Below are 26,274 nucleotides of genomic sequence, written 5' to 3'. Positions count from 1 at the left end.
ACAGTTGGATTACTGAACAGTAGTTTTTGTCCATGTTGAAACATTACTGCATTAATTTAAGTATTGTAAAAGTCTGATAATCCGCACTTCCACTGTTTGTAAATCCCAATGGCACACCATCTGGCTCATTATGTGACATTTGCCACTTTCCTTTTCAATTTGTGGGGCCCTGGTTTTCCATGCTCCCTTTCAACTTGCCAGGGTCAGGTTCCTGCACTCTCTAGACATTCACTGCATTCCCAGGTATATTTATTATACTGCTGTAAATATCTAAACAAAATAAGTGAAGTAAAAGTGCATTGTGGTATAAATAAGAAATAACTTCCAATAGGGCAGAACATCTGCTTGTCCCACACCACCAAAGTCCTGAGCATGCCGAATTAACAGATTTTCTTGTTGTAATTCATGGAGAAAGTGATATGAAGATGGCTTACGATTCACCACAGAAGTTCCTTTATTTTCTGCTGGCTTTGAGCTCTGCAGCTGAATTGTTGCTGTAAAGTTTACTTGATTAGTGGCAGATAGGTTCAGCTCAATGTGTTGATGCTGTGAAAAACTACAATATAAATGCAAGTCTTTGCAAGTCCTGAAGTTCTCCTTCAACACCAGGATTTTTCATGCAATAAGAATGGAGAAATTGCTTTCTTTTCAGAATTTCTTGCAGACTTTAATGTTATGCCTGCAAACATTCAGATTTTCTTCCTAATATAGTTTATAGAGTTGCCTCTCTGGCTTTTGTCACTGGCATATGGAGCTAATCTTGCAATGCCATTCTCAATCTTCTCAGTTGGAGAAAGCCAGGCAGTTTTGGCATCTGATCTTTTGCAAAATTGGTTCAACTGATCTGTTTAGCTATTTCTCTGTGGACTTGACTTTCTCCTCTGAAGACAAGATTGATATTAAGAAGGTCCTGGATGATGATAATCCCTGCCAAACAATACCAAAAATATCATGATACTAGTCATGATAAAAGTCTGTTGGAAGTTTCAAAACTGAAATTTTTTTTGTTGGGTAAGCATGAAATCAAGGTAAGTGAATGGAGTTAGAGTACAGATCAACCCTAATCTAATTGAATGACAGGACACTTGAGGGACTGAGTGGTTTCAAGCTATTGTAATGACGCAGGCAACTGCATACTCATAAGCAAAATATTAGGAAGTGAAATATTGAAATTCATTCTAAGTAGTCCAGAACAGCAGTTGTATTTCAGTACCTCGATGGAGGATCTTACTTTTTAATGGACATTTCCTTCTGCATCTTACTAATATTTTCTTAACTACATAATCCCACAAATGTCACCATTTTTGCTTTACAGGAAAACCTTCAGTCCCCCTCTTCTTACCTGGCAATCATCATATCTGTTGCTCTAGATTCACACTCGTTGTCACCTGCAACCTTCATGCCCTTTGTACCTAGCAAATCAATCACAACTTTCTGTTATAGTGGTCTTCTTCAATTTCAAACATTCAGATGTGAGTTATTCAAAGTTGAGTACAGATGGTACTCAACTAACTTTAATGGCTGTCAGTCACTAGTTGGCCCAACTGTGTTGTATTCTAATGTGCATTGTATTGGCTACATCCAGAACAATTGCTTACATTGTCAACTCAGAACTTCCTGGCACTTGATCCCCACAACCAATTCTCTACTGTTGGCCTTTCATCTTATTCTGGTATTCAACCCTAAACTAGGTTTAAAACCCACATTTTCATTCCTATATCTGTGTACTACAATCTTATGATTTGATTTAATGTGATTGTGTTGAGGATGTAACAAAAAAGATTGATGAAGGCAAGGTAGTTGGTGTTGTCTGTGTGGACTTCATTAAGGTATTTGACAAGGTCCCGCATGATAGGCTCATCCAGAATGCCAAGGCACATGAGATCCCAGGTGAGCTGGCAAATTGGATCCAAAATTGGCTTGGTGATTGGAGGTTTTTCTGATTTGGAAGTCTGTGACCTGTGGTGTACTGCAGGGATTGGTGCTGACACCCTTGCTGCTTGTGATCTAAGTTAATGAGCTGGATGTGAAGGTAGGAGGTACGGTTAGTAAGTTTGTAGTTGACACAAAAGTTGGTGCTGATGTTGATAGCGAGGAAAATTGTTTAAGGCCACAGCAGGATATAGATCAGTTAGAAAATTGGGTGAAGCATTGGCGGATGGAATTTGATCCTGACAAGTGTGATGTGATGCATTGTGGGAAATCAAATAGAGGTAAGGCATATACAGTAAATGGTTAGGTGCTAAGGAATATTAATTAATAATGGGACCTTGGTGTTCAAGTCCATAGTTCCCTCAAAGTGGCAATGTGGGTAGATAGGGTAGTGAAGAAGGCATATGGTATACTTACCCTCATAATTTGGGGCATAGAATATAAAAAGTTAGGAGGCTATGTTGCAATTTTACAGAACACTGGTTAGGCTGCATTTGTAGTATTGTGTGCAGTTCTGGTATGGAAGGATGTGCTTGTACTGGAGAGAGTGCAGAGGAGGTTCACTAGGATGTTGCCTGGATCAGAGGACTTTAGTTATGGTGAGAGATTGGATAGGATAGGCTTGTTTTCCTTGGAACGAAGGAGGCTGAGAGCTATATACAATTATAAGAGATATGGAGAGGGTAGATACTCAGAATCTTTCTCCATTGGTGTGGTACAAGGGCAGAGGTTTAAAATGAGAGGTAGGAGTTTTAAAGGAGATTTGATAGGAAAGATTTTTTACACAGAGAAAATTTGCTGCCATAGGAGTTGGTGGAATCTGATACAAACACCACTTTTTAAATGAGACCTTTAGACAGGCACTTAAGTAGTCAAGGCAGAAAAATAAGGACCCAGTGTGGGCTATGGGGATTAATGTAGATGGGTAAAAAGGTCAATTTGGTCATGGTGGGCTGAAGGACCCATTAAGATAATTCTGAGGTGTCAACTCTCTAATCTCGAGTCAATATCTGTTTGTGCCACCCGAAGACTTGATTATTCCTCTGTGTCTGGTATCTACTGTTGGCAGGATCTCTTTCCTCAAATTGTCCCATCTCCCTTTATAGTCATTTTTAAGAATAGTCTTAGGACCCATCTTTTCAACTTGCCCATATTTGCCTCTTCCATGATTTGAGGTGTACCCTTTCAGTTTCTTTCATAAAATATTTTGAGACATCTCAAATAATTCTGGTGCTGTACAAGTATGCAATGATTATTTTACGCTTACAAAGGGGAAGTGTGATATCTTTCCCATCATATAATTTCTTTTAACTGCATATTGTGCATAAAGTTACTCTGGTTTTTATTAAATTATCAACTAATTTCTCTTTTGTTTTAGTTTTTTAGTTGGAGAAGGGGCTCACAAGTGGGCAGTGGATCATGGAATTGTACCATGTCCTCCTGACATAATGGCAACAAGTAAGACATTTTCAGCTTGCTGCTTCATCCTTCTACAGATGACTGCAGTTTAATTTTCAGAATTATAAAATGTTTCGCATTTAAGAAAGAAAGATTTGTATTTATACTTATTCCAATTTTTAGAATGGTACAATTAAGAGCAAGGTTTCCAAAATGTTCACTGCTTTTTAAAAAAAAGTTTTAATTCAATGTTCTTACAAGCAGCTTGCTTCCTGGCGTCTAACAATGTTTTTGGTTTAAACATTGGAGTTTTGAAGTTAAACAATGAGAACACTTTACTTGTAATCCTATTGTTCTTTGCTGATGGATAATTGATCTGTGATGTCAGTCTTGATTGTTACATGTATAATTAACTAGCCAAATGATGCCTGGCCCTAAAATGCTTCATTTGTGAGATAAATGTTACAGATTGTAGAAATGCATTGCTTACACAGGAAGCAACGGTTAGCAAGATAGACAGTTATTTTGGTAGTAGCCAATATGGTACGATGTGACATCTTCCCTCCACAAATCTAGCTAAAAGAAATCACTAAGTGGGATGCAGAACATTGAGGGATGAAGGAGAATAGATAAGTCACAATCTGCATGGGAGCCAATGGCTTAGAGAAAATATAGTTAAAGCCCTGTAGTCAGAGTTTCAGGAGATAGGAAGTTAAAATAAAAGGCCTCACAATAGTCCCTGGATTCCTCCTGATGCCACGTGCTGGTAAGCGTCAGAATAGTTTGGGGACGGGGGTGGGTGTAAAACAAGTTAAGTGTGTGGCTAGGAAAATGATGCGGAAATGAGGACCCAAGTGTTCTGTGGTGCAGGGAACCCATTCAACCTGGTTAACTTACCACCAGGTTACTAGTTACAGTTGCACTACTGTAGTGGCGGGAAGTTAACTGATGCCGTTAGACAGTAGTGACAAAAATGCATTGAACTGGGAGAAGGAAATACTGTTAGAGTAAAGAATACAACAGAAATATCAGTTTATGCTGGGTTTGAAGTGCATAAATTTAAATAAACTGAGTATGGACAATGTGATTGGTGTTCAGCAGACACAAGGAGTAACTCAGAACTATGATATAATGATAACAAGATAAAAGGAGGGGAGGACTGAGAATTTATCAGTACTCCTCAGTATAATACAAAGTCAAAGTACAAGATGTTGAAATCTGGAATAAAAACTGGAAGTGATGGAAATACTCAACATGTCAAACAGTATTTACAGAGAGAAAAACAGAACTAATATTTCGATTATCACCAGACTGTGAAAAGCTGTTGATCTGAAGCAGTCAATCTATTTCTCTCTCCACAGTTGTGTGAACTGTTGAGCATTTCCAACATTTTCTATTTGTTTTCATTGTTTTAAGGTAGTTGTGATAGAAAAGGAACAAGGAGAGGGTCATAATAATGATCAATAGTTGGTTAAGGAGCCATGGAATATTTATATTTGATTACACAATAAAACGCCAATAACCCACTATCTAGCTATTCAGAGATCTCTTGGGTTCAGCAACAAGCTCACCAGGTGCTGATTCCCACACTCTATTATACCTGCTGGGATCCTGATGTCTGAAAGGGAGAAAAGGAACCTTTCCATCCACCTGGGCTCTGATTCCTGCCCTCCTTTTCTGCTCACTATGGCAAGTTGTTGTGATATAAAATGTACTGTTTGAAATCAAATTCAGTAGTAACATGCAAAACAGAATTGGATAAATAAGTGGATGGAAGATATGGGGAAAGAGCACAGTAGTGAAATTAATTGGGTGACCCATCATTATGGGCTTTTTAACTTTCATTGATGCTTTAAATATACCATGCCCTAAAAATTCTGGTGTATCCTGAAGAGTTATAGAGCAGCACTATTTTGATCGGCCCTTCCATGTTGCTTGTGATCTCAAACTCTTGTCTTGCATGTATGCATGCATTCTCTCCTCGATTCTAGTTCTTGCTTCCTTTATTGTGTTGAGTTCACTATTTTGTTCAATCAACAATTGTTTATAATCAATTTTTTTCCTGGGTATGTTTTTTGCTGACAATAAAATGAAGGAACAAAATTGGAAAAGATTCTGTTGGCCCTTAAGTCTGAAGAGTTCTAACTTATTTGTGGTAGTCAGTGAATACTAATAAATATAGTAGTTTTTTTCCCCTCACACGGGATATGGCCTGCAAATATTATTCATTCATGGTTGCTTTGAGTAAACATTAGAGAGCTGCTTCTTGAATCAAATTGATATAAATTTGTTAATCAGTCATTGGGTATCAATCACACTTCTGTTGGACTGGTGTTGTCCAAACCTATTCAGGGGGACTAATTTCCTCCCTAAAGGGCATTAATGAATCAACTGGTCACTTTTTCTTTCCAGATTTTGAAATTTCTTTGGGATTTGAATCAGTCCTCTGGATTACTAATCCAATAATTTAAGGATTCTACTAATGATTAGTGCTCCATCATAAGTTATCCTTGTACACAAAATATATGTATAAATGTCTAAAAACTGTGCACTAAATTAGAATTGTAGGGGGCAGAAGGAAGGGATTTGAAAGATTGTGCTTGTATCAGCTGTCTGGAACTTTCTATTCTCGTATCCATTTATAACAGTTAAATTTAAACACTGATATTATGATGATGTACATATTTACTTTGGATCATTATGGAAAAAAGTTATTTGTTCATTAAACTACTTGAGCATTTTCTAGGCAATTTTTCAAACCAGATTGAATTTAAACTCACAACAAAGAAACTGGAGATGCTACAATCTGAAAACAAGAAATACTTGAGATATCAGCAGGAAAGGCAGCATGTGTGGAGAGAGAAACTGAATTAATAGAAGAACAGTTAAGTTTGTTTTTCTCTGCTCAGATACTGCCTGACCTGCTGAGTATACCATTTTCTGCTTTTTATTATTTTAACTCGGTGCTCCAAATGCAGGACATGGTGTTGGCACTCCTTTGGTTCAGGGTCAGGATGGCCCTATTTCATAATTTCGGCAGTAGGTTTAGTTTAGTGATCACGTTTAGTTTCTTTATGGATTTGCTTAGAACACTGATATGCCCTTTTTTCTGAGGAGGTATGTAGACCCAAAACATGGTATTCGAAACTGGGTTTGGGCAACAGTACAAAATAGTCAATAGTCAACAGCCATCCTTGCACCCCATTAGATTTTAAAGGAAATCAGTTTAAATGCAAAATGTGTTGTTAATTGAAAACTCATTTGCAGAATCACTTCTTCCTTCCTCAAGCCCCTTCCCACCCCATTGTCAGGAGCAGCAATGAAAGCCAGATTTTTGTTTTTTGTTCACCTTCTTTCTCTCAGCTGACCAAGCTGAAACTATCTAAGCATATATTGAGGATAAAGAACATCTTTCAGCTATATATTGTCTCAGTATTGTGTTTCTTAACCAAACAATGTACTTGAAGAGAAATACTGCTAAAATTTCATGAATTTCAGATCCATGTACAATTTTGTACTTGTATTTGGCCACTAAAATTTCATCAAAGTGCGAAACTTTATTTCCATTTATCAGCTATTATTGCTTTATGTGAGCAACAGCTATTAGCAAATTAAATCGTGTGCATATGTTTAATGCAAATAGTGGAGAAAGAAAAAGTTAACATTGCAGGACTTTTCATCAGAAACAGAAAAGGCTATAGATAATAACGTGTTTAATAATGCTGAAAAAGACGGGAGGGAAGTAGGTGTGAAAGGTTAGATATCAGGTAAAAATGAATGACAAATGGTGGTAGTACCTAATCTGCTGAGTATTTCCAGCATTTGTTGCTATTTTGGATTTTTTAATACAAATAGTGTTTTTTTTAAATCCTATTTAGAATTCAGCTTATCTGCGTTTAGGAAAAACAGACGAAAACTGGAGCTTGCAGAGAAGGTGGAAACAGAAATGATTCAGACAAAGAAGAGAAGAGAAGTGTCTGAAAACGTTAGTGTATTTCTTTTTACCTAAGTGTAACAGGAATAGTTCAACTTTAAAATTAGACCTAAAACATGACTTGTATGCTAATCTTTTTACAGTCCCTTTGCATAATATCAGTTCAAAAGAAGCAAAAATACTTGGATATGAGAATGTTTCCCAAGCTCCTGAAATATTGCTATTCCGCTTGCTAATTGAGAGGAGGTGTGCAACTGGCCCAGTGACTTTCCTTTATTCCTTGAGGGATGTAGCACTCAGCTTCTGATTAATATTTCCACCATAATAGAGATGGGAAACTCTAGAACTTGGGGGCAATTGATGTTCCATCAGTAAATTTTCTTCCCTCTTTGGTCACTGTATTTTTCATCACAAAGGAAATGTGCAAAAGAATACTTATGATAGAACTCGCAAACTGTAAACAGTTTCCTCTTTCACTTTTATCAGTGATTTTGAATTTATATTGGCAGATGTTATAAAGATTGCAATTAATTTTATTTTTGTGAATTAATTTCATATCAATGTCCACAATTGAGTTTTGTATCTAAAAGGAGACTACTGTATTATACTTTCAAAGAAATGGATGGTTATAGAGCAAAAGATGTTGCGACTGGTTCAAGTAAACATCTCTCTAAATTTGTTAATGCTGATTGTGTTTAGTCCATCATATTCATTCAACCTACCAAGCATTGATCTTGTAAAATACAAGAAACTACAAATCAATAATGTAACCAGCATAACAACAATTTATATAATAATTCCTTTTCATATCTAATCATAAAAACATTAAAAACATGAGATGGCTGAGAAAAGCTTTGCATCAGTTTCATCTGATAGTCCTTCAGCTTCTAGAACCATTAACTGCAGTTTTAAAACGTTACGTTTATCTTTACAGACTGCCAAAAGCTTAAAGGTTTACCCAAACATAGTTACAAGTATTCTGATTTTATCTTAGAAATTTTTGTAATGTCTCTACTGCGCTTGGGTCTAACCATTTCACCTGGTGATGTTCTGTTAGTTTGATTTGGGTGTTCTTTCAAAGCCTTTGCCCAGGTCTCTTAAAGGACTTTTTTTCTAGTCTGATTTCATGAACTGAAATGCCCAGACATTTTTAAAGATTGTGCCTGAAAGATCAAGGTTTATCCTTGACTATACTATATCTTGTCAAAAGTAGCAAGGTCCTAATGGTAGAAATAGTTACACAATTAACAAAAGATTCAGTCCTCCAAGACATTAAAACAATCAGGCTTTTGGATGAAATCTTTGACAGAACTTCACCATTTGTCAACTCACTCAATCTGAATTACAGTTCCAGAAATGGAAGTGAAAAGATTTTGGAAATATTCTAGGCCAGAAGAACACACAAGAGCTGTCAGTCTTTTAAGTTCAGGCACGTTGGTGGTAGATGTTTGGAATGCATGATAATGAGCATGCCAGCTGTTAAGCAGAATTTCCTGATGGCTTAAACAATGCATATTTTGAACTTTTCAGAACAAAATACGATTGATATTTCAACCAGTTAAGGTGTATTGCATTCATCTGTAAGACTGTACTTTGATATTTGCAAGAAATTGAAGCTATTACAGTCTGATTGTCATGGTTTGAAATCTACCCATTATCCTTCAAGGACCAGTAATTTGATGAGGTCCTAGAACCATCTAGCTCTAGATCAAAGGACTAGCCTTGCAGACAGATTCCATTCTATTATTGGTTTTATCAGAAATACTTGTGCTGCTTGTAGCATCATTTTGTTTGTTCCCAAATCGTGGAATTGTACCAGCACAGAATTCTCACATTTCTTCCAATTCAGTAAACTTTATTTTCTCCTTGCAGTGCTAAAGACACTAAATGTAGGTGGGTGATTGTTTTGTGGAACATTTTTGTTCAGTCCACTTATTCCTGACCTTGCAGGTCCTTTCCAACCATCACCCCCTGCACCCCCCTGCACCTCCTCCCCCCCCCCCCCCCCATTTCCTCTGCCTTTGTATTACTTTAAGACCTGTTACACTTTAACATTTTCCACTCTGATTAAAGTTCATCAACTTGAAACAATTTTTTCGATATAGAATATGCGTGGTCTCCAAAGTACTTCCAGCACTTTTTTTTAATTTAATACTTATTTTGCCTGCCTCCATTGTGTTTACAGTTCAGTTTAATTTGTGCTGAAGCATAATTGTGCTGAGTTCCAGTATATTGCTGTTTTGAAAGTAAACTACCACTGTTGTCTGTGGTCAGAGTGGTGACTTGTGACTGATGTGAAGAACTGCACTTTGCAAATAACTTTGAAATGTATCATCTGCTGAAAATGACTCTGGTATCTGAAGGATATATTACCACCAGTAGAGAATCCAAGGTTTTAATACTTTGCTACTCTCAACATGTACTTTAGACTTTCTTGATAATTTCACAATTCTTTTTGTACTCAGACACATGACAAGAAAAATATCCTTGTTCAATAAAAGGTTGATTCTTATTGGGAAAATAGTAAAAATAATAAATTAAGTTATGGGATTCTCAACCTAGAGGCTGGACAAATTAGCTAATGTTGCTGCTTTATAATTCTTGACAGTGGCCTCTGGGCAAATTCTGAGTGTAAAGTTGCAGGCTCAGACTTAAGTGTTGTCTCAGCTGTTGTATAGTCGAATGCCATTTGTTATTCCAAGTGTGCCCATGCAACAGCAAGACCAGTTGAAAGTACTGGAAGGTGCTAATAAAAGAGTCAGTTTTCAGAATTAAGAGCAGTGATGAAGGAATAAAGCCCTCTGGAAATTCGCACTTTTTTTTCTGTTCACTTGTTGTCTCTTAATGTAGAAATTTTCAGATCTCTTTTTGTTAATAAACAAGTAAGCAGATTTCCCTTGCCATTGACTTACGGTAATTGAATCACTGGTTTCTCAAGAGGAGATTGGGTGAGGGATAGACACTCAATTTAAATGTTCCAAGAGGCCTTCTCAGAGAGAGAAAGTTAGGTGTTTAGAGATTTTTTTTGGAGAAACAAGTAAATAATACAATCCCTAATCATTGCAGGAGATAAATTTGTCCCCCCTCACCCCCCATACCACAATTATGCAGATACAAGTCTCCACTTACTCTTCATCCATCTCAGAAAAAGTAGATACTGTAGCGGCTAGCTACACACTACAAAATGAAGACAGTCGCTAGTTCGAAATCAGAAGTCGAATGAACGACAGGGGCGTGGTGCGCCTTTAATATCCTAAAACTTCCCGCGCTACAGTTCCCGTGCTGACGTCACGCACGCAGGCTTTCCTAGCTTGACGATGGGGAAGGAGGGGGGCCCCGCGCCATCTTGGATCGGGGCTTCCGACGACGTTCGCGATGTCAGGAGCCAGTTCGACGCTGGTGCGGTGAGTCACTAAATAACCACCCCCACCTCTCCCCACCCCCTCGAACCAGCAATAACGTCGCGAAAACCAGAATTAAATAAACTATGATTTGGGTGGCCTGCCCCGCGCTGCACTTGCTGGACCACTACGGGTTGGTCCAAGTCTAAATGAGCCGGCTTCAGACAGTCAATCGTAAACACCTCCTTGTGCCCCCCAATGACCAGCACGAACGTAGACCCATTGTTCCTGACGACCTGGAATGGCCCTTCGCACGGCCGTTGCAGCGGTGATCAGTGCGCGCCCCTCCTGACGAAGACGAACTTACAGTCTTGGAGGGAAGTCGGCATATGGGTCGGGGCCTGTCTGTGTTGCGAGGTGGGATCGGGGCCAGGTTTCCAAGCTGCTCACGCAGCCGGTCAAGCGCCGTGGCAGGTTCTTCCTCTGGCCCCCGAGGGGCTGGTAGGAACTCGCCCGGGATGACTAAGGGCGTTCTGTAGACCACCTCCGTGGATGAGGCATGCAGGTCCTCTTTTGGCGCGGTGCGTATCCCCAGCAGGACCCAGGGGAGTTCGTCTACCCAGTCGGGCCCCTTAAGGCGGGCCATGAGTGCAGACTTCAGGTGGCGATGGAACCTCTCCACCAGCCCATTGGATTGCGGGTGATATGTGGTGGTGAGGTGGATCCAGGAACCCCACAAGTCGGCGACGGCAGACCACAGGCCGGAGGTGAATTGAACTCCCCTGTCTGAGGTGATATGTGCCGGGACACCGAAACGGGCCACCCAAATTGACAAAAGGGCCCATGCGCAGGACTGGGTGGAGGTGTCTGTGAGGGGAATGGCTTCAGGCCAGTGGGTAAAACGGTCGACAATCATGAGGAAGTACGGCGCTCCTTGGCTCGTGGTTGAAGGCGCTATATTTGAGCTCTGGTGGTCGAAGGTGCCTGCTGAAGAACGCCAGCGGTTGCCAACGCCCTTCAATAAGCTGTTCTAGAATGCCTCCGACCGCTGTGCTGGAGGCGTCGACCGTGAGGGCAGTCGGGACATCTGTGCGAGGAAGCACCAACGTGACCGCATCCGCCAAGGCCTGCTTGGTTTCAACGAACGCAGTGTGAGCCTCTTCCGACCAAACAATGTCCTTGCTTCTGCCTGACAGGAGAGCAAACAACGGGCGCATGATGCGGGCTGCGGACGGTATGAACTGGTCATAAAAGTTTACCATACCGAGGAATTCCTGCAGGCCCTTGATGGAGGTGGGTCTGGCGAAATGGCAGATGGCGTCGACCTTCGCAGGCAGGGGCGTGGCGCCGTGGTTGTCAATCCGACGGCCCAGGAAATTGATTGTCTCCAGCCCGAATTGGCATTTGGCTGGGTTGATGGTCAGGCCAAAATCCCTCAGGCGAGAAAAGAGACGGTGGAGATGTGTGAAATGTTCCTGGCGGCTGTTGCTGGCGACCAAGATGTCGTCGAGGTATATGAAGGCGAAGTCAAGGTCGCGCCCGACCGCGTCCATCAGTCATTGGAAGGACTGAGCAGCGTTCTTGAGACCAAAGGGCATCCGGACGAATTCAAAGAGGCCGAAAGGTGTGATCAGCGCCGCTTCGGAATATCGTCCGGATGCACCAGGATCTGGTGATACCCGCGGACGAGGTCGACCTTGGAAAAAATGGACCGCCCTTGCAGGTTGGCAGCAAAGTCCTGAATGTGCAGCATGGGGTACCGGTCCAGGGCAGTAATGTCATTGAGGCGTCGGTAATCGCCACAGGGTCGCCAGCCTCCGGCTGGCTTGGGGACCATGTGTAGCGGAGAGGCCAATGAGCTGTCCGACCTGCGGATGATCCCCAACTCCTCCATTTTTTTGAATTCCTCTTTCGCGAGGCGGAGCTTGTCTGGGGGTAGCCGCCGGGCGCGGGCGTGGAGGGGAGGGCCATGGGTGGGGATGTGATGCTGGACGCCGTGCTTGGGCAAGGTGGTGGAGAACTGCGGCGTCAGTACAGACGGGAACTCTGCCAGGACCCTGGCAAACTCGTTGGTCGACGTGGTGACAGAGTCGAGGTGTGGGGCCGGTAGCTTGGCCTCACCCAACGAGAACATTTGGAAGGTCCTGGCATGTACCAAACGCTTACCCCGCAGGTCAACCAGCAGACTGTTGGCGCGAAGGAAGTCTGCCCCAAGGAGTGGTTGCGCGACGGCGGCCAGGATGAACCTCCAAGTAAAGTTGCAGGTGCCGAACTGGAGGTATACCAAATGGGTGCCAAAGGTCCGAATGGCGCTGCCGTTGGCGGCTCTGAGGGCGGGGTCCTGGTGTGTCGTTGCGAGTCTCGCAGCTGTTGGGAGGCATGACGCTGACTTCAGCTCTGGTGTCCACTAGGAACTGACGTCCGGAACGCCTGTCCCACACATGCAAGAGGCTATCCGGGTGGCCAGCTGCCGTAGCCATTAGTGGCGGCTGGCTCTGGCGTTTCCCGGACCTGCATGGTGGCCGGCATCTGCGGGCGTCAGCGCCCCACCGCTGGTGGTAGAAACACCATTGGTCGGTCGGTGTCTCAGACCTGGTGGCGGGTGGGGTGCGTTCGATTGCCGGGTCTGGCCTGCTGGGCCGCTGGGTACGTGGCGCGGCAACGCACTTGACGGACGCCCCGCTCTCCTTTTTTGCCTGCCAAAGGACATCCGCCCGGGCGGCTACCTTCCGGCGGTCACTGAAATCGGCATCCACCAGGAGCAGGTGGATGTCGTCAGGTAACTGCTCCAGGAAGATCTGCTCAAACAGCAGGCAGGGTTTATGCCCGTCTGCCAGGGCCAACATCTCGTTCATGAGCGCGGAGGGGGGTCTGTCGCCCAATCCATCGAGGTGGAGGAGGCGGGAGGCCCGTTCGCGTTGGGAAAGGCCGAAAGTCTCGAGAAGGAGGGTCTTGAACTTATCGTACTTCTCCTCCTCCGGTGGCGCCTGGATGAAGTCCTCGACCTGGGCTGCGGTGTCTTGAACTCACCACGTAATGGTACTTGGTGTCGTCCCTGGTGATCTGGCGAATCTGGAACTGGGCCTCGGCCTGGTCAAACCAGACGCAGGGCCGGAGGGTCCAAAAGATGGGCAGTTTAAGGGCTACTGCCTGTACCTCTTGCTGTGCAGACATCGTGGGTCCAAAAATGTTTGGGCCCATCGGGGTCACCAATGTAGCGGCTAGCTACACACTACAAAATGAAGACACAGAATCGCTGGTTCGAAATCAGAAGTTGAATGAACGACAGGGGTGCGGTGCGCCTTTAATATCCCAAAACTTCCCGCGGTGACGTCATGCGCGGGTCACCTGGCCTTCCTGCGCACGGGCTTTCCTAGCCCGACGATGGGGAAGGAGGAGGGCCCCGCGCCATCTTGGATCGGGGCCTCCGACGACGTTCACGATGTCGGGAGCTGGTTCGATGCCGGTGCGGTGAGTTGCTACAACATGTTTGAGTGAGCTTTAATTATCATTGGTCTCTATTAGTGCTTTGTTACTAAAATTAACATTCAATTCCATCACTCTTTCCAAATCTGAATCGTGAGCTGGTCATTTCAAAATACTTTGCCGTTCGAATCGTAAAGACGACCATTGCTTATCTAACAAAAATTTGAAAATCTAATAAACTTTTAACTGCTTTACTGAATATTAAGTTCAGCTTCCAATCTTTTTCCTCTCAGTTTGCTTTCAGCATGTTGCCTGTATTTACAGACTATAATTATTGATCATAACTATTGTATGGTAGAAACATTTTTACCTTTGAAATTGCCTCAAAAAAGATTGGTAACTTGTTGCTGACATTTTATTAGGGAAAATCAAATTCCAAATATATCTATAAAATGGTTTCCCTTTTCGGGCAAGGGCTCAGTTTATAAGCAATACTGCCTGGTTTAGTTTGTGAATGGATGTTTACTATAATTAACAAAAAAAAATTACTTTTGGTTAACAGATAATGTGGCTTGAGTCCTTTATTTTGGCTCATAATCGCAGGGAAATTGGTTCCCAGACCTGTCACTATTATAGAAAGTCAGAGAGAGAGAGCTACAGCAGGGAAATAGGCCCTTCAGCCTATCAAGTCCACACTGAGCATTAACCACCCATTTACATTAATCCTACATTAATCCTTATTTTCTGCACATACTCCTCCCAGATATTGCTATGATACAAAATATTGTTGGTTTTGAAACTTCAATGAGTGCTATAACAAATAATTTTTATCTCTTTTTAGGATGTTGTATGTGTCAGTGTATTGTTTTGTAAACCTTATTTCCACTAGTAACTATTGAGTCTTGTGTCAAAACCGAGGAAGTGGCCACATGCCCATTAGAAAATATTTGCATTAAATGTTTACATTGTTTAGCTTTTTAACTGATTGCTTTTGATACATATATCAGTGGCTATTTGTGTGGTTGGGTGTGCAGCCAGAACCTAGGGGTTCAGAATGTGGTTGAGTGTGTGGCAAATAGAGGGTGAGAAGATGACAGAAGACAGTGGGCAGAGGCTTCATTGCCTGAGCCATATGTGTGTGCGCGCAAGCAAATTTGCACATGCTGGGCAGCACTTATCAGTGCACCCATTAATGCATGAGGTTTACTACCCATTGGCCCCTTGCCATAAGATCAAGACCTTGCTCTGTGAAGCCTGTGTGACAGCCGGTGTGCAACAGCTACCCTGTGTTAAAAGAAACCACACAGAGACAACAACTACTCAATATTAATTTCTGGGCCCAAAAATGTCAGGGCCCTCTTAGACAATCCCGAGCAACAGACATGAACTCACAGCTTAGGTACTCAGATGCTTTGAGGTCAATGTTGCCACACTGAGTGAATTATGACAGGCAGGAGATGGGCAGTTTAAAGAACAAGATGTGGGTGCAATTTCTTCTGAAGGGGCAAACTGGAAGAGGAACACCATCTTCACAGTGTGAGTTTTGCCATTTAGTATGAGCTGGTCTGGCATCTAAGTAACTCACTCTGTGGAAGTAGGGAACATCTTATGACCCTTCAACTCAGTCTAACATGGAAGCAATACACTGTAGTCATTCATGCATTTGCCCCAATCCACAAAGCTTCTGACAAGGCTGAAAAGGACTTCCACTGTAACCTTGTCAAACCTGAGAGAGGCCAACTGATTCTTGTGGATAACTTCAACTCCCAGCAAGGAGCTAAGCGCAAGGAGAGAGTAGGGAAGACTAACTCTGACAGGGTCTCTGTCTTGACAAAATACTTGGAGCACAGCCTCATCACAGTAAGCACATACTTTGTCAAAGAAATGAACGCAAGACATCACGACAATACTCTCAGTCCAAGCATAGGCATTTTTGAGATTATATCATTCTGTGATCAGGGAACCACAGAGATGTTCACATCATTTCTGCTACAACAGCCACTGATGAATCCTGGAGTGATCGCTGTTCAATTACCTTCATCAATTTGGCCCATCATTGTCAATAGTAAGTAAGTAGTCCTCAATCCTAAGGGACTGCAGTAAGAAGAACACAAAAATTTCCAATTATATTTTTGATGTGATTTGATGTTCAGGTCTGAAATTGATTCATTAAAATACTTGCAAATAATTGTTTCTGAATCTGGATAATTTCAAACTAAATTAGTTTTAAAATAATTTGGTACTGAAGGATGGCATGCAGCTAATCATAGCAGTTCTATCTCTTTGAAAGTGATGTTTAATTCATCTCTCTCCCCTGCTCTTTTTCCAGAGCCTTGCAAATCCTTGTATATTACAGTTAAAATGTAATATAAAACAGGAAATACTGGAAACACTCAGCAGTCCAGGCACCATGAGAATACAGGAAACACTCAGGTCAGACACCATGAGAATACTGGAAACGCTCAGCAGGTCAGGCAGCACCAGGAAAGAGAAATGAACTTAACATTTTGGGCTCAAGACCCTTTGTTAAAACTGGAAAAGAGAGAAAACAAATTAGTTTTGAATTGCAGAGAGTGTGTGGGAGGGATAGATGGGACAAAGGGAATATTTCTGATTGGAACTTCTTCACTCAAAGAGAATGAAGAACTTCTTCACTCAAAGAGTGGTGGGAGTATGGAACAGGCTGCCATCTGATGTAGTAAATGCGGGCTCACTCTTGTTTTAAGAATAAATTGGATAGATACATGGACGGGAGTGGTCTGGAGGGTTATGGACTGGGTGCAGGTAAATGGGACTAGCAGGATAACATTTCGGCACAGACTGAAGGGCCGAATGGCCTGTTTTTCTGTGCTGTAGTGTTCTATGGTTCTATGGATGAAGCCAGGGTTGCCAAGGCAATAAGCTGCAGATGAAGTCACCTAATTGGTAGGTTAATGAAGGAAATTAGTTGGTGAAAGCGTGGATAAAGGAACAAAAAGGCTATGAAATGAGGGCAGATGGAGAGAGGGAGAATGCAAACAAAGGACTGTAAAATTTGTGAAATGCACAGCTGTATGAAATGCCAGGCTGTGTTGATGGAGAAAGAAAAATTGAGCCAATATTGCAGCTGAATGACCTGCAGCAGAACTAACCAGTTATGATACAAACAGAGAAAGCAAGTGACCTGAATTTGTAGAATTGAATATCAAGGCTGCAACAAGCCCAGATGGAAGATGAGATGTCATTCCTCAATCTTCCAGTGGGCCTTTCTATAACAGTGCAGGTGCCTTGGGTCAGAATGGGATGGCGAATTAAAATGGCAGGCAACAGGAAATTGGGGTTGGCCCCTGTGGACTGATTGCTGGTGCTTCACAGGAAATGAAGGCTGGCCCTTGTGGACTGAACGTAGGTGCTCCACAAAATAATCGACCTGTTTGCATTTTGTTTCTGGAATGCAGAGTAAACAATATTGCACCACGCTAGATTAGAAGAAGTGCAAGTGAATTGCTGCTTCACATGGGTGGACTGTTTGGATCCCTGTGGAAAGGAAGAGGTAAAAGGTCAAAGTAAATATGTTTACCTGCTTAATAGTCACTGCTTAATCAAAACCAGTTGGAAGTGTTTAATAGTATGAAATACTGCAAAAAATAGAATGACCCTTTTACTGTGCTACAAGATGGAGGGACGCAAGCTTTCTTTCATATAACACTCTGAGGAGTTGCCAGCCTGAATGGCATTGGAGTTTGGGAGAAAAAAACAGTAGACAAAGTTAGTAACTACTAGGCAGCTGTTTCATGTGAATGAGAAAATAATCCATTTTACTGGTTACATAATTATTCAGTGCATTTGTAAAAGGAAATGTATGAAGAAAAATATCTTGGAATAGGTAAAAGAAAACCGTTGGATCTATGTTAATTTATGCTGATGAGAGAGGATCCAGTTGCAGAGGGAGGTACAGAGACCCAGGTTATACTAAGGGGATGATGGTGTTGAACGCCAAGCTGTAATCAATAAACAGCAGCTTGATGTATGTTTTGGCATTGTCTAGGTGCTCCAAAGCAGAGTGAAGAGCCAGTGAGATTGTATCCGCTATCGACCTACTGTGGCAGTAGGCAAATTGCAGTGGGTCCAGGTCCTTGCTCAGGCAGGAGTTAATTCTAGCCATAACCAACCTCTCAAAGTACCTTTTCACAGTAGATGTGATAGCTACCAGGCAATATTCGTTGAGGCAGCTCACCCTGCTCTTCTTGGGCACCAGTATGATTGTTGCCTTTTTGAAGCAGGTGGGAACCTCAGACCACAGCAGTGAGAGGTTGAAAATGTCCTCGAACACTCCAGCCAGTTAGTCAGCACAAGTTTTCAGTACCCGGCCAGGTACAGCAGCGGGGCCTGACGCCTTGCGAGAGTTCACCCTCTTGAAGGATGTTCTGACATCGGCCTCTGAGACAGAGGTCACAGGGTTGCCAGATGCCGTGGAGATTTGCACAGGTGCAGTGTTATTCCCCCTCTCAAAGTGCGCATAAAAGGTGTTGAGCTCATCAGGGAGTGAAGCATCACTGCCATTTATGCTATTAGGTTTAGCCTTACAGGAGGTAATAGCAGCTGTCATGCATCCGATTATGTCTCTAATTTCACATGGAATTGCCCTTTTGTTCGCACGATGGCCTTCCGTAGGTCGTACTTGGACTTCTTGTGGTATTCTGGATCGCTGGTCTTGAACGCCACAGATCTAGCCCTCAGCAGACTGCGAATCTCCTGGTTCATCCAAAACTAATGGTTTGCGAAAATTTGGTATGTTCTCGAAGGCACACGCTTGTCCACGCAGGTCTTGATTGAAGTCGGTGATGGCCATGGCAGATCTGAATATGGTCCAGTCCACCGATTCAAAGCAGTCCTGTCAACACTCCTCCGCCTCCCTTGACCATACCTTTGCGGTCCTCACCACTGCTGTTGCGGTCCTCAGTCTCTGCCTATATTGCCAGGAGTAGAAGTTCAGCCAGGTGATCGGACTTGCCCAAGTGTGGGTGCGGGATGGCACAGTGAACATTCTTGGTGGTGTAACTGTGATTGAGTGTGTTGGCTCCTCTGGTTCTGCAGGTGACATGTTGGTGGTAGTTGGTCAGAGACTTCTTCAAGCTGGCCTGGTTGAATTCCCCCGCGATGATCAGGAAGGCATCAGGGTGCGCTGTCTCGTGACTGTTGATCATGGTGCTCAGCTTGACATTTGCCAGGAGTGAAATGTACACCGCTGCCAGGATGACGGTGGAGAACTCCCTCGGCAGATAGAATGGATGACACTTGACAACCAGATGTTCAGGGTGGGGGAGCAGGACTGAGACAGAACTGTCATGTCAGTGTATCATGATGAGTTAATCACGAAGCAAATGCCGTTGCCTCTGCCTTTACCTTGCTTTTGCTGCTGTCCTTGTGATTAAAAAGTACTTGCACAATTTTCTTAGTAGGGAGTTCCAGATTTGTGACCAAGCAGCAGTGAAGTCAAAATGGCATGTGACTTTAAGGGAAGCTTGGAGGTGCAGGTGCTTCGAAGCACATATAACCTTCATCTTTCTAAATGTTGGCGATTTTAGATCTGGCAAATGCTGCCAAAGGAACTGTGGTAGACCCTAAAAGCAGTATGCACAGCAGTCACAGTACGGTAGTAGTGGAAGGTGTAGATGCATAACCTTATAAATGAGGTACTTATTAAAAATAGTGATTTCAGAAACAAAAATAACTATGACTGTTCTAACTTTGATTCTTTATATTCTTCAATGTAAACTTCAAGTTCAGCTGTAAGAGTTAATGCCATCTGTACCAAGTACAGGTCATCCCCAGCTTATAAATGCCCGACCTATGTATAGCCTGTACATACAAAAGGAGCATTTGGGAGACTGGCAAAATGAATTTGCTGGCTGTTTGCAGGGCTACAGGCAGCTTCTGCCATGTGGGAACTTGGTTTGTGGCTGCATTTCTGACTTTCGAACTGTCTGGGTTACAAACAATTCACAGGAACGGAACCCTGCCGTAACATGGGGAGGACCTGTACAAAAGGTTTTTCTTGTAAATTGAAGGCTTTAAACAAGTCATGGTGTTTCACTGTAATAATTCAACGAAAGGAAATACAAAAGGAGACTACAAATGCTTGTTGAGCTGATTTTAAGAATCATAATTTTTCAACACCTTGTTCATGAGGCTAGGAAGGATGCAAAACCAGATCTGTCTCAATCTACTCTTAAAATGGAAAACTTGTAAAGTATGAGATTTGTTGCAACAGCACAATCTCCTTCAGAGTTGACGTTTACCCTGGCAATGTATTTTTGTTTTGACATCAGTTCTCTTTTAGGCATGCATGTGCAGAAATTCAAGGTTGAAGAATCCAATTGGTCTATATTTGGACCAGGGTGCTTGATAAATCGGAGAAATTTGGGGATGTTTGCAGAAGCAACTTTGCCTGGTGCACCTTGCTCCTGTTCTTTTGAGAGTTTTGCAGTTTATAACCCAAATGAGTGTTTTCTGTAAAAAAAAAATTGCTGTTAGGTATCCTTAGTCACCGAGTGCCCATTTCCAGGGATTAGATTTCGGATAATGAAGCTGACTCAAAGACGAACTAAAGCAGGTACATTTGGGTAAATGTTGCAGTTAAACATTTTTAGTGAAAGTAAATAGGAGACTGTGTAAGAAGCTTTATCCATGGTATTTCTGGATGCATTGGGATGCTGTGAGATTGGTTATGCATTATTTCAACTGGTTGCACTTAAATTATAGATTTTGTCTCCTGCTGAGGTGATATAAACAGTATTTTTTGATGTACTATTAATCCTCCATTTTGGACACATTGATGCTATTTTGTGTCCAAAATTAGCTACTACTGGTTATTATCATCCTAAAGAAGAAGCTCAATTGTGGAAATATAGAGGCACTGGTATTAATCGTCGATGCATTATAGGTTTCTGTTCCCTCCCTGGATCCTGAGTACTTATTTGTTTTCTCATCCTCTCTTGGAGGAAGCTGCATTTATATATTTGTCATCTCGAACTGTACTGGCAAAATCTACTTCTCACTGCAACGTTTCAGTACTAAAATATGAAATGTTGGTGAATGCAGATTGCTTGCTACTAATATGTTTAAAAGATAATGATTAAGTGGATATGCATGATGCCTTAAGTAATTATCTGTCACGGCAACCTTCAGATTTAGTGTTCTTGGTTGTTATGCACTGCTGAGTTTCTGCTATTGCTATTCGTTTTCTAGACAGTAGATGGGGATATTTATGTTGGGCAGTTGACAATATAATAGTTCATTTTTCTGCCTAAGCAATTCCCTCGCATGCCTTCATAATTCAGTACACTTAGAATTTTTAAAATTAATTATGGCTGAGTTTGAGATGGAGTATGTTTTTTGATGAGGAAGATTTTCCTCTCTATCATTTTTGTTGTTCATTTTATCATTTAGATTTCCATCATAAATATCTCTCAATTTATCAGGTGTTCTTTCTGTATTAATCTGGGGGAAATTAACATTTTCAGTATTTTACAAAAGTCGCTTAGTTAGCTCCTATTTGCACTGAAAATATTTTGTATAGTTGCACTTTTGGCATGTGTCAAAGCCACCTAGAATTCTGCCCTCAAATTTGGGAGAGATTATTAGAATCATAGAGTTCTACAGCATAGAAGTAGGCCCTTAGGCCCACCACATCTATGCTGATCGTCATGCCTACCTACATTAATCCCACTTGTCTGCATTAATTCCGTATCCCTCTCTGCCTTGCTCATTCAGATGCCTGTAAAGACTACTCTTAAATGTTGTTACTTTTCTGGCCTCCACCACCACCTCTGGGAGCTCATTCCAGATATCAACTACCCTTTGTGTGAAAAGTTTACCCCTCAGGTCCACTTTAAATCTACTCCCTCTTACCTTAAACCTTTGTCCCCTAATTTTAGACTCCCCATACCATGGGAAACGGACACTGGCCATCTATCCTCCCTGTGTCTCTCATAATTTTATATACTTCTATCATGTCATGTCTCAGCTTCCTTTGCTCCAGAGAAAACAGACATAGCCTAGCCAATCTCTCCTGATAATTCAAGCCCTCCAACCTAGGCATCATCTTTTTGAATTGCTTCTGCACTCTCCCTTGCTTAATGACATCATTCCTACAGTGTCGCAACCAGAACTGCACACGGTACTCCAAGTGCAGTCTAACCAGCATCTTGTATGGCCATAACCTGGCACCCCAACTCTTATACTCAGCGCCATGGCTGATAAAGGCAAGCATGCCATATGCCTTCATCACCCTTTCTACCTTTGCTTCAGTTTTCAGGTAAGTATGAACTGTGTACTTGTACCCCAAGGTCTCGCTGTTCAACAACACTCCTCAGGGCCGTGCCAGTCACTCTCGTGTTGTCTGCCACTGGTTTGTCCTGCCTCAGTTTAACTTCCCAAAATGCATCACTTCAGTGTTCTAGGTTAAATTGCATCTGAAATTCCCTTGCCCACTTTCCCAATTGATCTATATCCGGCTGTAATCTTAGACAACCTTCTTCACTGTCCACTGTACCACCAATTTTGGTGTTATCTACATACTTACTAATCATGCCACCTACATTCTCATCCAAATCATTAATGTATACGACAAACCACAGAGGACCCAGCACCGATCTCTCTGGTACACCACTGGTCACTGACCTTCAGTCTGATAAACAACCCTCTACTACCACCCTCTGTCTCCTACCACCGAGCCAATTTTGTATCCGGTTTGTTAACTTGCCCTGGATCCCACATGTTCAAACATTCCAGACAAGCCTACCACACAGGACTTTGTCAAAGATCATGCTAAAGTCCACATAGACAACATTCTGATGAAGGGTCTCAACCCGGAATGTTGACTGTTTATTTCCCTCCATAGATGCTGCCTGACCTGTGTAGTCCCTCCAGCATTTTGTGTGTGTTGCTCCAGATTCCAGCATCTGCAAAATCTCTTGTGGAGACAACGTTTACCACCTTGCCCTTCTCAGCAAAAAAAACTCAATCAAATTCATGAGACGTGATTTTCTCATGCACAAAACCATGTTGATTATTCCTCCTAATCCTTGCTATCCAAATGCAAATAAATCCTGGCCCTCAGAGTCCTTTCCATTAACTTTCCCGCCTCTGATGTAATGCTCACCAGCCTGTATTTCCCTAGCTTTTCCTTGCTGCCCTCCTTAAATGGAATGTAGCTAAACAAAGATACAAAAATCTCTGCCAAGGCCCCAGCAATCTCCTCCCTAGCTTTCTGTAACATCCTAGGTCAGACTCTAGGGATTTATCCACCTTTATGCATTTCAAGACCTACAAAATCACCTCCTTTATAATGTTGATATGCTTCAGGATATCACTGTTCCCTCCCCTGAACTCACTCACTTCCATGTTTTTCTCCACAGTAAATGCAGATGAGAAGTATTCACCTTGCCTATTTCTTGTGGTTCTACACATAGATCACCATGTTGATCCTTTAATAATAAGTTATCAGGCTTTTTTTTGTTCGTTGTACTCAAATGGTGAACTGAAGTGAAGGTCCATTTAAAAAAATTGTTAACAAAAGTAATCTTTCTATTTTATTTTTTTAAAGAACAAAACAAGTGAGCAATAGTTAACCAGTCAAAATTGGACAGAATTCATTCCATTTTGGCAAAAAAAAGATTCAAAGTGAACATTGAATCAAACTCGCAGGGTTTGTTTTTGTTAATGTGGTAGGAACAAGGGATCCTTGAAAGAGTTCTAAAAGTTTATAATATCACTATTAGATTTTGAATAAGAAAGGCAGACCCTACTATTGTAGGAACATAGGAATATGAGTAGGTCACTCAGCCCTTTGTGTAGTGCTGTCATGCATTTAGATCATGATTGATCTGCGTTTACACTCCACCTTTCCATTTTCATCCTCTAACCCCTGATATCCATGCTTAACAAAAATCTATAAATCTCAGTACTTCCAAATTTTCAAATGTCCTCACTTCAGTAGTATCTTTTTTCTGGAAGATGAGGGAGAACTTCAGACTTGCACTGTCCTTTCTGTGTAGAAGTGTTTCCTGCTGTCATGTCTGAATAGCCTGAATCTAATTTTAAGGCCATGCCTTTCTGTTCTAGACTCCCAAGGGAAAATCATTTCGGCCTATCAACCCTACCAACTCCTTTAATTGTTATAAACAACTCAATTACTTTGCCCTTTCATCTATATTCCATAAGGAATATATGCATGCAGCTTGTAGTACAGAACTGAATGCTGTATTTTAAGTGGATGTAAACAGCACTTTCTGTAATTCTTGAGTTAAAGGTTTGCAAGGTTGTCTTTGATTCCAAGTGTTTTAATTGCTTTCCGTTTAATTTTTTGTCTGTATACAGCAAAAGCTCTGTTATCTGGCATGTGCTGGGATTGACAGGTGGCAGTTAACCCAATATTGCCCTGGGTGCTCCCTTGGCACTAGCCCACTATCAACCCAGGTGCTCCCTCACTGTGGATAAAAATAAGTTATCCACATGTCGGTTTGGTTCTTTTGCCAATCGCCTTTGTGCTCTGGTTCATGATTCTTCTGTCAATGGGAACATTTTCTTTCAAATGATGCTAGACCCTTCATGATTTCAGATATCTGTATCAGATTTCCCTTGACCTCCTTTACTCCAAGAAGAATAATTGCAGCCTTGTAATTGAAGTCCCTAAACCCTGGAATCATTCTGACAAATCTCTTCTGCATTCCCCTCATGCCCAAGACCTTTACATTTTTCCAAAGTGTGTTGCTGACAACTTCATCTTCTGGAATTTTCTGCTTCTTGGGCTGGGATTAAGAATAAATTACTTCCACTATGTTCTTATGGGTTCTGAGATAACTGATGAGGCCAATCTGAGAATTGCAGACTCTTTCTTCCACAGATGGGGCAGGAAGTGCATGGCAGGGTGGGTGGTTAGGTTGAATGTGAGATGATGAGCTCCTGCATCTGGCTTGTCATTCCCTCTGAAATATTTCAAAATTAAATCTATTTTGTAACTTTAAAAATTGCTGTTTCGGTTAAACCGTGCCATAACCTTAAATGTATGTTCCATTTTTTAATTTAAACCCTATTAAATGTTGGGTGAAAAATATGCATTTTACTTACTGCTTTGCTGTGTGTGACAATTCTATAATCCCAGGAAAGGGCAAGTCCATGTCAAAGAGATAGCTGAATCTTTGAGCATAACTTTCTTCTAGGTTGGAGTGACCATCATTGTTTCACTGCTGACAGCAGATTGTGGATCTAGGTATCAGAGATCACAAAGTAATTGGAGAATCGTAGTTGAAGAAAGTTGTTAATTTTGATATCAAAAGACTAATGAACATTATATTCCTGGCTTCCAAGATTCATGTATTTTTGCACAATGTAAAAATATTTAGTCTTGAAATTAAGATGGAAATCTTATTATAATTCGAAAGGTAAATGTTCATTTCCCAACAGTGAAAGCCTTCACTCAAATGACAAAGAAATGTTGTGATTCCTTAAAAGAATCATGTTACTGTATTTGAATTAAGTTTAGTGCACTCCATGTTTATAACCACTTGGTTCAATGGTTGTACATGGCTTCAAAAGATGGGTTCAAGCCCTATTCCAAAGACTTTCAGCTGGACTTCAATGATACGTTCATTGAGTGTTGTACTGATGGAAAATACCATCTTTTAGACAACATTAAATTACAATATCCTTTGCCTATATGATTTAAAAATTCTGTATTTCTGTGTGAAGAAGAAAAAGTAACCTGGTCTCTTGACTTACTCTAAGTTTCGCTCAAGATAGATGATCTGATAGTTTATTAGTGTTTGTTGGTTCTGGTTTCTGCAAATTAGCTTCTGTGTTTGTTCACTTTCTTTCACTGGCATATCTCATAAGTACTTCATTGGCTGTAAAGTGCTTTGGATCTAAAGTGCATCTGAGAACTTGCTGAAAGCCATTTTATAAAGTCAGTTTTGTTTTCCCCTATGGATTAATAACATGTTATTTTGACTTAAAGAAGTTCTGATTAATTTGGTGGTGTTTATTTCATTTTTAGACTAACGTCACAACTTCACTCGATACTGTTGGGGCGGTAGTGGTGGACCATGAAGGAAATGTTGCTGCTGCTGTTTCAAGTGGAGGCTTAGCAATGAAGCACCCTGGGAGAGTTGGCCAAGTAATTTGCTTGTTTCATTTCTAAGATATTCATATTAACATGCTGAATATTTTTTTAAATTTGATTCAATCAAGGAATAAACTCCC

At 41.7% G+C, this 26,274-nt stretch overlaps 1 protein-coding gene across 2 annotated transcripts in view; it reads left to right on the top strand.

The window, feature by feature from the left end:
• Window positions 1-26,274, top strand: part of tasp1 (taspase, threonine aspartase, 1) — a 95,663-nt gene that overhangs the window by 30,545 nt on the left and 38,844 nt on the right. For both annotated transcript variants that reach the window (XM_052011060.1, XM_052011059.1), the window contains exons 6-8: window positions 3,311-3,390; window positions 7,209-7,315; window positions 26,069-26,188. In XM_052011060.1, coding sequence (XP_051867020.1) covers window positions 3,311-3,390; window positions 7,209-7,315; window positions 26,069-26,188 — 307 coding nt within the window. The remainder of the gene's footprint in view (window positions 1-3,310; window positions 3,391-7,208; window positions 7,316-26,068; window positions 26,189-26,274) is intronic.

The sequence above is a fragment of the Pristis pectinata genome, chromosome 3, assembly GCF_009764475.1.
Source record: "Pristis pectinata isolate sPriPec2 chromosome 3, sPriPec2.1.pri, whole genome shotgun sequence".
In the NCBI taxonomy this organism is placed as follows: domain Eukaryota; kingdom Metazoa; phylum Chordata; class Chondrichthyes; order Rhinopristiformes; family Pristidae; genus Pristis; species Pristis pectinata.
This window is presented reverse-complemented; position numbering and strand designations above follow the sequence as displayed.